This window comes from Clytia hemisphaerica, unplaced genomic scaffold, assembly GCF_902728285.1.
Source record: "Clytia hemisphaerica strain Z4C2 unplaced genomic scaffold, Clytia hemisphaerica genome assembly, whole genome shotgun sequence".
NCBI lineage: Eukaryota > Metazoa > Cnidaria > Hydrozoa > Leptothecata > Clytiidae > Clytia > Clytia hemisphaerica.
The window spans coordinates 323,244-337,662 of record NW_027104407.1 but is presented as its reverse complement, the minus strand read 5'-3'; the positions used below and the strand labels follow the sequence as shown (position 1 = coordinate 337,662).

At 36.4% G+C, this 14,419-nt stretch overlaps 1 protein-coding gene across 1 annotated transcript in view; it reads left to right on the top strand.

Annotated features, from left to right (window-relative positions):
• The window catches only part of LOC136820128 (metal cation symporter ZIP14-like), a 33,470-nt gene extending 19,405 nt beyond the window's left edge, over positions 1 to 14,065 (top strand). The window contains exons 2-12 of the mRNA XM_067076365.1: positions 3,008 to 4,322; positions 5,766 to 6,080; positions 6,529 to 6,933; positions 7,370 to 7,541; positions 7,883 to 8,052; positions 8,391 to 8,561; positions 9,148 to 9,237; positions 9,776 to 9,919; positions 10,443 to 10,830; positions 12,037 to 12,224; positions 12,758 to 14,065. Of these exons, the coding sequence (XP_066932466.1) occupies positions 4,038 to 4,322; positions 5,766 to 6,080; positions 6,529 to 6,933; positions 7,370 to 7,541; positions 7,883 to 8,052; positions 8,391 to 8,561; positions 9,148 to 9,237; positions 9,776 to 9,919; positions 10,443 to 10,830; positions 12,037 to 12,224; positions 12,758 to 12,904 (2,475 nt within the window). The 5' untranslated portion in view covers positions 3,008 to 4,037 and the 3' untranslated portion in view covers positions 12,905 to 14,065. The remainder of the gene's footprint in view (positions 1 to 3,007; positions 4,323 to 5,765; positions 6,081 to 6,528; positions 6,934 to 7,369; positions 7,542 to 7,882; positions 8,053 to 8,390; positions 8,562 to 9,147; positions 9,238 to 9,775; positions 9,920 to 10,442; positions 10,831 to 12,036; positions 12,225 to 12,757) is intronic.
• Positions 14,066 to 14,419: the final 354 nt, after the last annotated feature.

The following is a 14,419-nucleotide window of genomic DNA, read 5'->3' as shown; positions in this document are numbered from 1 at the left end:
CATTTGAAATTTTTTTATGCAGTAAGAATTCGAACCTTCTTGGAACATTTTCTAAAACTTAACTAACTAAATTTTAGGTTTCTTAAGAAATTTTTGTACCGTATTTTTTATATCTGTTTAGTTTTGACAAGAAATTAAAAAGATTTGATGAAATGTTTTGTAGATTATTTGTTTTTTGATGACATAATGCAAACAAATATGTCAAAATGAAATTTAATAAAGATTTTGAATTAATTTACATTGTAACACTAATAACAAGGGCTTAGCGAGTGAAACTAACAACTTGATTGACTTGGTGATAGCTGTATTACGTACTGCGTGGGGACATGCTTTGCTCCTCCACATTCAAATAGAACTTAAATTTGCTAAAATAAAAGTATAAAAGGGAGTTCAGATCAGCTTGTGAGTTACTAAGTTAACATTTGATTGAAAGAGACAGGTATTTAGAGCCGTGAGCATCGCATATTTGGTTTACGAAAACATATATAAAACAGAGTTACTTTCGCGCTGACTGTCAGCAGTTTAGCAAACGGTTTATGACGTAATTATCAGCAAATACTTTTAAAAGAATTTGACGTGCATTTCTTTTCGATAAGGACACCCCTGTCTCACAGCCCCGGTGGAACTTTTTTCTCAGTGGGTATAATCATTCCTATTGAAATCCCAATGGGAATAAAAATTCCTTTGTTCAAAGGTGAAAATTTCAGTGGTAATGGTTTTGAAGTGCAATTTTTAAAATAAAAGTTGATTTTCAAGTGGGGCTGAAACTCTAAGGTATTTTCCCAACGGGGACGATATTTTTGTCAATCTTTCCAGTGGGGCTGGGTTCCCAGCGGTTCTTGGGGGTATATAAGGTGTGTATTTTGCATCGACGGGGTCACCCACTATCTCATCCAAGAGGAACATGAGAAAGACTGACCTCATTGTGCCAGCCTAAAAATGTTGCTGGACCATGATAATTCAACGAAACGAGACTTTACCCAAGAAATTATCCGTTCTTTAGAGCTTTAGCGTATATTGGGTGCCAAAATGAGATTAACTTAAAAAGAGAAATTTTGGCGGGAATAAATTTTGGCGAATAGATAAAACTCGCCAATTTCGAATTTATTTCTCAATTTGCGAGATTTAATTATGGTGAATGACATTTTGTTGAATACATTTTTTGGAGAGATGAAGAGTTTAAAGGGATATAAAATTAAATTTCACGATAATTTATTTTGGCGTTCTAATTCTCCGGGAGGAAATTTTGGTGAATTTTGCGAACTTTTTAGTCAAAAGAAACCCGATTTTGGGTTCAAAATATCCAATTGGCAGAGTGATAAATAAGTTACTTAGTAGCAGGATTAACAGAAGTTCAATCATGATTTCAGAATATTTGGTAGAATTAAATATCTACCATAACATATGCATTACACTATTGGTGATAATCTTTATCAAGTATTACATTTTCTGGTCTCTGTTTTCACTCTCCAAAATCTGTGTGTGAAGTGTTGTAAGATGTTGTAGAAGCTTCCTTTTCATCGCTTTTAAAGTTGTTTCAGCAGTATGCCAGCTGGCACCCAACGTTGTTTCAACGTTCATTTAACGTTATATGGACGTTGTGAAAGTTAAATACACGACGAAAAAACAGCGAAAAAAACGTTATGTGCCAGCTGGGATATATTATCGAAAAAGGCCAACAAAGATCTAGTCGTGGCATTAAAGTACTACATTTGATGTTTTACTTGTAATTTCAACCACAAAATAATGCTAACCAAGTGTAGTACGCGACTAGACCTTTTATTAGTTTTTCAAACAGCTATATAGTTTTTTACCAATTGCTACACTGTGTTTTAGTGCTCGATTGTAAGTAATGCAATGAAGGTTTTATTTCGTTGAGATAAAATGTAAGCCTCGTATCCATGCGTTAACGGCTTTCTAGCGTTTACTGAGGTAGTGAAAACATAAAATAAACGAGGACGTGGTTGATAATTTCTACTAGATCCTAGACCAGCATGAAACACGTTAAAGCATTTATGTCTCGATGTTTTACTACCGGTGGCGTTGGGATTATTCATTTCAGTGTTATTTTGCCGATTTGATATTTTTAAATGAGACAATTACTTGGGTTTTTGTTGCGTGGATCACAAGTAAGGCCTGATTCCATGGATATCTAGGAAATTAAATTCAAATGGAGACTGTCAAACATCTCGACGGTTTGGAAATTTAAATAATTTAAAAATCGACCATGTAGTATGAATCAATATGTAGTAACTATAGGTACAATTATAATTCACTAATGTATCTATGCTACCACGATTGAATATTCACCTTTGAAGTGTCAAGACTATTTAGTTTTTCAATTAATGCAATCGAAATGAAGTTACAGTTAAGGACACGTTACAAAATAGCCTTCAGTTGATTTCGCGCAAAAAAAGTTATTTTTTCTATAACTTTGAAGGTATGTTTTCACCGTTCACACTATTGTCATCAGTGTTGTAAGATTTCTTTATAACATTGCTTCTAAAATCTCTAACTGAGTGCTGTGCTCGGCGTACTGAGAAACATAGACTGGAGATGTTTACAATCCATGTAGTTCGGTATTATAGATGTTATACCTTTTCGGCCCTTTTTACACCGGCCCTTACTTTGTGCCGGCCTCGTTTAAGCCGGCCCTTATTACGCAAACGACGAAAAAAATGTCAATAAGGGCCGGGATATTGTATGACAACCGTTTCTATCACCCCCAGAAAAAAAATCGATAAAGCACTTCATTGTAGAGAATACATGGATACATCGAGGTTCAAACTTTAGAAAAAATTCATTGGAGCTTTGACTTTACCATGTGCAATAGAGGAAAAACAATATTAAGTGCTTGTTTTTAACTATTTCTTCGTAGCGTCCATGATATGTGAGGGTTCTAAGAGGGTTCACTTTACTTGTTTGTTTAACAGTTTAATAGTCTAGCCGAGTTGTTTAAATACGGGTCATTCCTAAGGCTTTCCTCATTTCTTTTTTATCTTGATAGAGTTAAGAAGTGAGCAAATAACAAACAGTGAATCAATCGCAAAATGGTTGGACATCGAATGTGATTATCACGCGAAACCAAGAAATATACAGTAGACATATTGAGACATCTTCATAAAGAAAACAAGACAAATCAATTGTGACATTAATTAAAGTTGACCTTGTTTGAGATCGTGAATTACAACGTTGAACGTAGATTGGAAGTGACGGACTCGAGTAAAATCCGACAAATCGGATGATATAGCGTCTGTCAGATTGACACAACGAAGAAAAGACGATAAAGTTTGACATTAATTGATCTTGCAGTAGTTAATACGACATTCAATTTTCAAGCAATTTGTTTACATCAAAGAAACGTCACGGCTTTATAAAACAAGACGGAAAAACGATCAATACTTAGCTAATTCAACTTTCGATTTCGGAAAAAACTTGAACGGTTGTAAAATAGAGTCACGCATCAAATCATAATTGATAAAGAGATAAGAGAGATATGATCTTTTAAAACTATTTGGTGAACGAGAAATTCTTTCCTATTGTGGGTCTCATTCATTTAGAACTGAAATTGATCTACATTACGTCAACATTCAGAAATCAAAGAAGTTTAAACATCATCAGCACAATTACTGCCCAACTTCGTCTGGTATAAAAGGAGGGAACTTAGCAGAATTTGTGATCAAATTATCAATATATTTACTAGTCAGTGAATCTTGATAGTGTCGAAACTGAACAAAATCAAATAAATTAAAGTTCCGTATATGACATATACACTGGAGAAGGATTGTAAACACTAACAAAAAAATTGACATTTGTTTGTTAAGAGATTGTTGTCAGCCTGTGGGTGATACTCTCACCGAATATAGTATTAAAAGATATCATATTGACAAGTTGTTTTGACATATTAAAATTGGTTCCTTATTAATTGTAAAGAGCAAGTTGTTTTGATTTCCGCGTGGAAATTCTTATTGGATTTAGACTTCTAAGAATATCTCATATTTTTGGATTTTTCGCATAAAATTGACACTTGCATTATCATGAGAAAAATGGCAGCACTTTGGATACCATTATGTTTTTGTTTTATTTCCCTGGTCACACGCGGAGTGTACACTCTGGGTAATGAGGCACACGATTCACACGATTTACACGGTGATGATGACCATGACCACGGTGAAAAGCATCACGGGGAAGATATTTTCGACGAACTTTACAAAGAACTCAACGGAACAAATGATGAGCTAACTACAGACAATTTAGAGAAATTTTTTACAAAATTACATTTGAAGAGTTGCTTTCCAGTGAAGCAAGATGGCTGTAATACAGTAAGTAATTATTTTTCCAGACAAATCAGCTAGAGCTGAAACACAAGATGAAGTACAGGTGGTTCAAAGCCATATCCTTTCGGGGGAACAGGGTTCAATACTTACATTCACTTTGCGATTCAATAAACCCTTGCCCGGGTCAACCCATTTGGTTTTACGAAAGGGAATGGGTACCATTACTCTGATACAAGAGTAAATAAGGAAGTATGTCAGATATTGTTACTTGTTGAGCTGTCAATAATTCTTACATGTTCAAGCACTAGGGAGAACAAATTTTTCTAGCCTCTTTGTTCGAATAACTTCATCGATAACCAATGACAAGGTTCTCGAGCACAGAAAACACATATTCCGGAATATAATCTATACCTTTCGCATCAGCTTGATAATCCTTCCGCCCTTCCTTCCGCCCTTCCTTTGCCCTTCATTCCGCCCTTCATTCTGCCTTTTCTTTTGCCCTTCATTCCGCCCTTCATTCCGCCCTTCCTTAAATTAACTGTCCAGTCAGTTTCTAATGACTGCCACCCAAGCAGTGGTTCTAAGTGTTGACAAAAGTGATTTATAATTCTTAACTTGCTGTCACTTTTTTGTCACTTTAGGATATTGATAGTTTATTAGGCAAACATCATATCTTTTCTACCATAAGGAATAATCTTGTATTTGCCGCAATTGCAAATATTTAAGTCTCGAATCTTAGACCTAGACTTTTCATGTTTTATTCACGCCAATAAGAGTTCTCCCAGATGATATCGGATATTTTTCGTTCAAAGTTCAAAGAGCTCATGGTTTCTTGTCTTTAGTCCATACTACAATCAATACACCTTTTCGACCGTAGCCGCCAATTGCCTCGCGGGCATTTTTTTGTCCGCTTTATCCCACTAAAACCGTCCCAGTCCTTTTTTCGCACCTATAGACAATAGAAAAATGTGTCAAAAATGTGTCAGACTGCGCGACTACGGTCGAAAAGGTGTATTATAAATTTAACAAAGTTGACAAAGTCCAACCCTTTCATATTGGAGACCTAAAGTCTACGTAAACACTCGAGATCTTGTATCACGGTGCCAAGAGGATGGACCTAAAATAGCGATAAACAGCAATTTTTAGTACAAAAACAATTAAAATATCAAGCTAGGTCTCTCGATCAAGTCTCCAGCTACAGAAAGTCTACATTTAGACATTGATATTTCCACTGATATTTAAAAAAGTGGGTGGACCGAATGACGATAAGCGTGCTTAAGATAGGCTAGGTAAACCCCTTCAACAGGAGGATATCCTGGTGGTTAATCTATGAAAGGGTTATCCGGTATAAAGTTTTCTCGTCCTTTCAATGTCTTATAATACTTTATTCCATAAAAAACTCCATAACTGGAACGAATTTGTTCAGTCTGAAAGTTAGAGTTTATCTGCGCAGATTTGAGAAGTTGATTTTATTTCTTTGATCTTTAGTGTTTCAACATCACTCAATTACTATCATGGTATGGTGTCACAGCTCCCATCAACGAAACTCAATTCTATAAACTCAGCCCTGGGTTACTATACATTCTATCAGAAACTTTTAATAATAATGAAAGAAAATCTAAAGATTGCGCCTCGATTTCACAATCGAAAACTTTGGTATCAGAAGTACAGAATCTGTTCAAGACTTTCCAAAAGAAATATGGTAAATATGGAAACAGTGAAAAGGAGACTGAGGAGAGCTTAGAGCATTTACTGGAGAAGATCAACGGGACCATTGGAGAAAATCTGAGTCATGTAGAAAAGGTATGGTCATGAAATTATTTATGAAAACTGCAGACGTTTGGCTGGCAGCTTGCAGGTTATCGTTTTTCAACGTCATTTGACGAGGACCTTGTTTTGATAAAGCTTGGAAAAGCCAGTATAATATGTGGAGAATCTATAGAGTTCTTACGAAATTGAAATAATTACTTCCTATCATTCTGAGATCGTAATATAATAAGTCTATTTTAATCGAAGGTGATAAGAAGGTGTATGACGTGGGTAAGTCAAACCGTAAATAGGTTATCAAAGAGCGAGTCTTGGCAGCTTATCTTAAGATCGTGAAACCAAAGAATAAAAATTCCCATTTATGAATCACTCAGTCAAGAAAATAGCTTTAGAAATATGCTGAATAGGTTAAACAAGCGTCAAACCATTATGACCGGAATTGAACGATCTGATAGACCTGATGTGATTTTTCTTTTTATCAAAGTGTTTCGACGCCCATGATATTCTCGCTAAAGCTGACACCCATCACGCCCTTAAAACACAAGATGAACTACAGGTGATTTCAAGTCATATCCTTTATCAAATATTCGAACAAAAATGCATCAGTGGGGGAGAGAAAAAAGAACACGAGCATGACGAATTACCTGAGGCGGGCTCCTTCGTAGAGTCGATTTTCAAGGAATTTGGTCAAAACAAAAGTGAAATGACACGAAAGGAGTTTGCACATTTTTATGAGGATATAGAGTTGGGTGAGATGCATGTGGAAGGAGGGCACGAGGAGGAGGGTGAAGGAGGAGGACATGATCATGATCACAAACGAAGAAGGAGAGATACACACGAGGACGACGACGAGGAGGGACACGCGCACGAGCACAATGAATTGAATAAGGTAAGTTTAACCATTCAGTGTCAGAGCTGTGAGTCTTTTGGAACAAAAATCAAAACTATCATCAAAGCGACCTATATAAGAGCGCCACAAATCTGATAGTAGTGCCGGAGTTAGAACGAATCATAGTTCGTATACAAAACAGCGGTCTGTAAGCTTTCAGTCTTTCTCCGTTATTTACAACTGTGAGCCTCTAGGCTTTATGAATGCAAGAGAAGGGTGTACTTAAAACCCTTACAGTGGAGTTTCTTTGACTTGAACCTCTAGAACTCAAATGTCTCCTTAACTCGAAAAACTTTTTCTCGTGCCAGTTAACAATGCCTTATAAACCAATCTTTATAATATAACTCGAAATTTCTCGAACAAATTCGCGGGATCTAGTTATTGAGACTCCACAATACCATCAAACGCATGACTTTCTTCCTTTCCTGCGTTTTAGTGTTTTACAGCTAACGAGATCATGGAGATTTATTCGGTCCATGGAGACGAGAGTGTGGATCAAGGCACTTTCCAGAAGATGTGTCCATCGTTATTATATCAGTTAGACAAGAAAACATGTGTGAAGAAAAATGAAGGCTCAAAGCGATCAATCGAAAATGACACTTGGAAAGGTTGGTATTAGAGATATACATAGACTGAATGTGAACCAAGATTTTGAAGACCTTAAAGTATTGGAAAACCTTTTTAAAGATTTTTTTTTTAAACGGCCATTATGGTACTCTTTCGTACCGTGCTTTCGATAATTTCGGTGATCTAATGTAAATTGTAAAACTGAACACATTTCTACATGGGATATCTGTGAGCATTTACCATATCTAGTGTATGAAGGAATATGATATTCGCGGCGGTAATCTCGCAAATCATAAGAAGAGTAGCTATAAGTGTCCCTGTTTACGATTGACCGTGCTTATGATTGGACTCATGACTCATTTATACCTTTCAATTTGTTTAGCCTGGGTTGGCATGTTTATTTCAATATCGGTGGTGAGCATAGGCTCGTTATCTGGCATTATTGCTGCTCCGATCTCCAAGAAGAGCTGGTTTCCATACTTGATTATGTGTTTGATATCATTGGCTGTTGCAACTTTGATCGGTGACGCTATACTGCATCTGTTCCCACACGTACGTATGCATGTTTCCTTATGGTTGATTTTCCATTTACAATCCATTCTGTTTTTTAACACAAGTATTATTAGGTAGCAGTAGGTCTGCAAAGTGTACAATTCGTAAACATTTGTAAAAACAACCATTACCATCAGAAATACACAAATACGCAACGGTAGCAAGTATAGCATGGTCTTATGAACTAAAATATATCGTTAAAAGCGCGTCAGATTGATTGATCTATTCACAAATCACGGCTTAAAACCAGTCAAAGCTAAGGTTAGGTTAGGATTGGTATTTTTGCACAAAATAATCATTGGATTATCAATACAATCATCTATTTCAACCACTTTCAGGCTATGGAGCTCCACCAGCACAAACCTGGTGAAAGTCATGGTAACCCACTCTTCAAATTCGATAGTTACCTATGGAAAAGTATCGCTTTCTTGATGGGCTTGTATATTTTCTTCTTATTTGAGATTCTGATGCATGCTTTCGGTGGTGAGCATTCACATTCACACGGTGTGGTAAGTGATGCTTTGTTCTTTATGACCACCTCTGTATCGATTCCTATCGGATGTCATTACCCTTAATTCCAACAGATACATGTGTTCAGAATGCAGATACGTGTGTGTTCGAGAAATGGAGACTCCATTGCACCATGAAAAACGAATAGGATTTTCTCATTAAAGATAATCTTTTTCATGGTATAGAAGGCAGGCACGCCTCTAAACAAAAGAAAGGACGATTTCCTCCTCATCCCTTCCGGGCCGAGCGAGCACAAATCTTTGAGATTTTTTTGTTTATTCTGCTCAGCATTTTAAAAATGTTGTGTAAGCAAATGGTAGTAGATACGTTAAGTAATGGCCTTTAAAAACTTAAACATAAGTGAGCAAGCTTTGTGTTGTGAATCCAGTTGCTTGAGAAAATTGGAACAAGTTATATGTATTTTCGAAACATCACTAAAGATTACTTAACCACTTTGAGGGTCTTTTTGGCTTAAGAATTAAGAATGATCAAAACACTGTTACGTCTGATAGTCGTAACATTATCATTAAAACACTGTTTTACACTACGGATACACTGTCAATTCTATCTCGATCAATCTTTTAGGAGAAACATGTAGCATCATCGTCAACCAACAACACTTCCAATGTAAAAGGAACCTTAGGAATGTCAGAGGGAGCAAGTGTACTTTATAATGTAAGTCAACACCGAGTCTTAAGAATTTCAAATTGGAGCAAAAATACGTTTCTGAGAGCTTTTCTTTTAGTAAAACGGGTATTGAACATAGTCAAAAACACGTCAATTTCTAGTCTTTTGAGACTAAATTTTCTTGCCATAAGTAAGTAAGTATATTCATCTGGTGGCTGTCGGCGGAGCCGGGAGTGAGGGAGTCTATCCCCTTTTCTATTTGCGCTAGACCTGGGAGACCTAATGCTGAGGTGGAGCGCCACAACTACTCTCAGCTCCCAGTAACTTACCGCCTAGATCAGATTACCCAATCTAAGCTACTCATCCGCTGAGTTGGCGGTGACCGGGGATCGAACCCACAACCTTTAGATTGTAAGGCGAATGCTCTACCGACTGAGCTGCCCGATCTTGCCATAGGTAGATCAAAAGGTTTGAAACTGGATTAGTATTCTTTGATACGCCTTCTTGACATTACTTGCTGATGACCCAATCAGTCCCAGCTTTCAAAAACAGTTTCCAAATTTCATTGTTTTTTTTTCACTCGCAGAACCAGATCAAGAATAACAGTATTTTAAGACCGTCCGGTCTTCATGAATGTTCACCTACGGACACTGAGTGTTCCGGTGATTGTCCGGAAGCGGAAAATAAATCGGAATGCTCTTCAGCACAAGAAAACACAGAAAGTGAAACTGTAAGTATACAATTGTAAAACACTAGTAGTAAATATTCTAAAGAACGTTGTGTGAAATCGTAAAAGTTTTAAAGGCCTTATGACACTATATAAAACTATCAGAATGAGATCATTTTCTTATTCAAAAAAGAATCTTGGCTCCTTGCAGATGGAGAGCCGGAGGTTAGTTTTCGCTGTAGCAAGCAACAGCGAAGAAAGTCCATTCAACGTCCAATGAGCATCCAAATAAAGTTTTGTATATCAACTCTAAAAAATGCTGAATGTCAGCTTAGAAATCCAAGAACCATTTCAAATCTAGATTTAGAACGACATGGTTTTTTTGTGATTCTTATATATTCTTGACATGCTTAATTCAAGATTACGTCATTTTTCATATCGGAAACACCCGAAAAAAACGGAATTTGACCCCTGTGTTGCTATTTTTAGTAACACTCAGACGTCAAATTCCGGTGTTTTCGGGTGTTTCCGATAGGGAAAATGACGTAATATCAAGAGTTACACAGTCATCATGCTTCTTTCTTAGGAAACCATTCCACCAAGCTCACCGACCTCGACAGACCTGATGCTCGAAAAAAACGGTAGCCGAGAAATACTCGTACTCTCTGAAGAAGAAAAACAGAAAAACAAATACCACTTAAATAATGGTTACCACGGTGATAACAATTCTGATCAAAATGGTAGCATAAGCCGTGGAGTACATGACCAACATTTAGAAACGGAGGAAAATAAACCCTTATCCTTAGCTAAATTGAAATCAATAGCCTGGATGGTTCTAATTGGAGATGCGATTCATAATTTCCTGGATGGCATTGCAATAGGAGTAGCTTTCAGTGAAACATGGCCTGATGGTCTTCATGGAGGAATCAGTACTTCAATTGCTATATTATGTCACGAGCTGCCTCACGAGTTAGGTAAGAACTAAAGATTATTTGCCACTGCGTAGCGTCAGAATTTGGATGACTATGATGACTAACTCACTAAAGATTAATTTTGTGTATCCAGTAAACAATTGTTTAAGTGAGTTAAACCAGGAGTGATAATTTTCTCACGAAATAATTGAGTATTATCGCTCAGGAGTGTGTACCAAGTGATTTTCAATGACGAAAAATTTATATCTTTTCTGTTAGATGGTTAGATGGTTAATTCTGTCAAGTAGTTTCAATTTCTATCTATCTATCTATATTTTAAGTATCAAATGTCCTAAGACCCATTATCCATACATACAAATTATAAGATTGTATAAAAATAAAAAGGAAAACAACATATGTATTTTTTTTTTTGCACTAACAGGGGACACAAAGAAATAGCTTGAGTAGGCTAAATTAGAGAAATGGCTAGAGTAGGCTGAATTAGAGTTACAAACATAATTATATGGTTGATTACATTTAGCTTAGATTTGTAAAGGACGAGCGGGGCGATAAATCCGTAATAGCCCCGCTTTTTTGTAATCGCCCTGATGTAAACAAAAAATTCTATTGGTTGAAAGAAAAGTATCGTACGATATTTTGATTGGTTAACAAAATATCCTACGAAATTTTTAAGCCAATCAAAATAAGAGTGTCAGTCGAATCTTTTTATATGTTTCGAAAAGAATAGCGATTGAGTGTTCTTCAATTCTTTTTTTGACCATATAATTAACGTGGAATAACATGGTATTCTCGGATGATTTTGGATTAATAACCCCTCGTTTCATTGAAAACACTTCAAAATAGCCCTCACTACGTTCGGGCTATTTTGAAATGTTTTCAATGAACCTCGGGGTTATTAATCCCAAATCACCCTCTATACCATGTTATTACTAGTACAAAGAGTTATATATGCAAAGATAAGGAAAAGCTGGTTGTAAAATAGTGGCTAAAATTTGAAATGGGGGAGTCCTCCAAATTTGACGTGTAATGTTTGACATTCTTGTAGATTCAGAACCTCATAGAAAATTTAGAAAACAATTTTAAGGCTCACACTATTTCAGCACTTATAATGTTACACATTTTTCATCAAAAACATTCAGAAGACTTGAAAGAGAACGGGTATGGTACAAAGCAAGGTAGCCTTGCTTTACGATCTTCTCAGGTTAAGCCTTTGTTCAAAGATTTATCCACACAAACATTTCTTTTTAGGGGACTTTGCAGTGTTATTGAATTCAGGGTTATCGATCAAACAAGCTCTGGTTATGAACTTCATTTCATCTCTCACGGCGTTTATCGGTGGAATAATCGGCGTTTCTCTGGGTACGCAATGGGCCGCTACCAATTGGATTTTCGCAATCACTGCAGGATTATTTGTATATATTGCACTGGTTGATATGGTGAGTAGAGAATGAGTAGATTTAGATTTATTGGCAATCTTCCCAACTGTTTTTTTTTTTATATTTTTTTTTTATGTTTCGTGCAATCTCTTCCACCTTGGTCATTTTACCCAAATTTTTGCTTATAGAAATAGATTTAGAAAAATGGTAGCCAAAAGATTGTTGAACCTTTAGTGGCATATTCTTATTATGGAAATCAAACGCACTTATTGCTTTACCATTTGAGACTCCTAACCATTAGATTGGGTCATCTCAGATCATTTCTTTCCAGCTCTTTTTTCTCTGGTGTACTGCTACTGGAAGAGGCATATCCTGTGTCACAGCAATGGGTTAAAATGAATTCATTCTGATTCAACTCACAAAGATTGAGTAAACCCAGAGCGCTTGTTTCCAACCTCCACCCCCCACCCGCTCCGCAACGCCCCACTCCGAAAAATCACCACATGACTTACGATGGCAAAGAATAGTCATGAACAAAAGTTAAACCTTTTTGTAAAGGACAGAAGACCATTCATCATTCTTTGTTTTCATAGTTACCGGAGATCTTGCACAGTTCTTCATTGAAACGTCATCCATGGTTTTGCATCATGTTAACCAACATTGGTTTATGGTGTGGCTTCATGATTATGATTGCTCTCGGTGCTTGGGAAGAAGACATCAAATCCGTGCTGAAACAATAAAAAACTTGCTGGAAATATGATAACTTTAGAAATAGATAGGAACCTTCGATGCAAGGGAAGAAAGATATCAAATTTGTTCTAAAACAAACAAACGTTGAAATATGATACGGATAGGAACTTTTATTCAGGCTTTAATGATAGCTCTTGGAACATATTATGAAGTCACCAAATCACTAAAGAATTGGATGGTGCTCACTTGGGAGAAGGGAATTTCAGCTCTGGAACATAAGAGCACCTCATTCTCACAGACCCATTGGGATCTCTTCCCATTGGAAAAATTGTCCAAAATATCGTCCCCAGTGGAAAATTATCCTCCAATTTTTGTCCCCACAGAAAAATAATCAGATATGCCAATCCCCACTGCAAAATAGTATCCTATTTTTTCCCATCCCCACTGAATTCTTTTTGAAGCTTAGAACAATGGAATTTAAATCCCTAGCCATAAAAAAATATGGAAATATCAACCCTCATCGAGTTTCCGCACTTTTTTTACCCCAACTGGCTAAAAGAATCGTACTGGGTCTGTGAGAAAGGGGTGTATAAGAAAGGAGACTGGGTAAGACATCAAGACGACCGTTTTAAAAGACCATGTGGGATGTGACACTCTCTAAGAGAAAGATAAAGTTCTTTCAAAGGAGAAAAATTATTGGATACACACGAAAAGTGATAATGCCCGCCTTATGATCGAGTCTAAATATTGAAGGACGGATGGGTCTTAGCTGCCTCACTTCAAAGACAACTGCTTGCTCCGTTAAAGACACCGGTAAAATTGATACGTCGCGATTGTCAGATGTATACAATCAGAGAGAGTGAAATCGGAATGTTTTGGATGCAAATACAAGAATACTATTGGACGAAATGGAAATTCTATAATTATGACTAAAAATGACTTCCCTGAAAGAGATGTAAATTTTTTTTTCGTTTTTGTTTTTGTTTTTGTTTTTGTTGATAAAGTCTGTCTAAATATAATCTGCAGCGGAGGCAAAAAAGGCATTGACTTTTGATAGAATTTGGATTGGATAATGGCTTTTTCGTTCTAGCTGTAGATTATATCGTGAGACTTTAGTTAAAGATTTTTATCAATGCGCTTTTAATTATTTTGTAAATATTTGCAGAAATTTTTTATTGAAAATTATTGACATGATCATTCATATAACGAAACATCGCTAGTCTACACTATAGGACTCATGCAGTGTTCGCTGAAACCCTACTGAATACACAAGTGAGTTGCTTAATTGGTCTATAACGCGTTGCCGTTGTATAGGATAACTGATGATTTTGGTACAGTGGAGTCTTCATAGGTCGAACCCGAACGGGGAAAACGCATTTGTTCGAGTTAAGGAAATTAAATGAAGGGGTGGAAGTTATAGAGGTTCGAGTTAAAAAGGCTCTAATTTATTTATTTTCTTGTCTCTGTACCCACTTTGATACTATGTGTCCAAATGAGGTGGATTTTAAAAAAACTCTGCATTTCATTGACGGAAATTCATTAACGTTTTGAAACAAATTGTACTT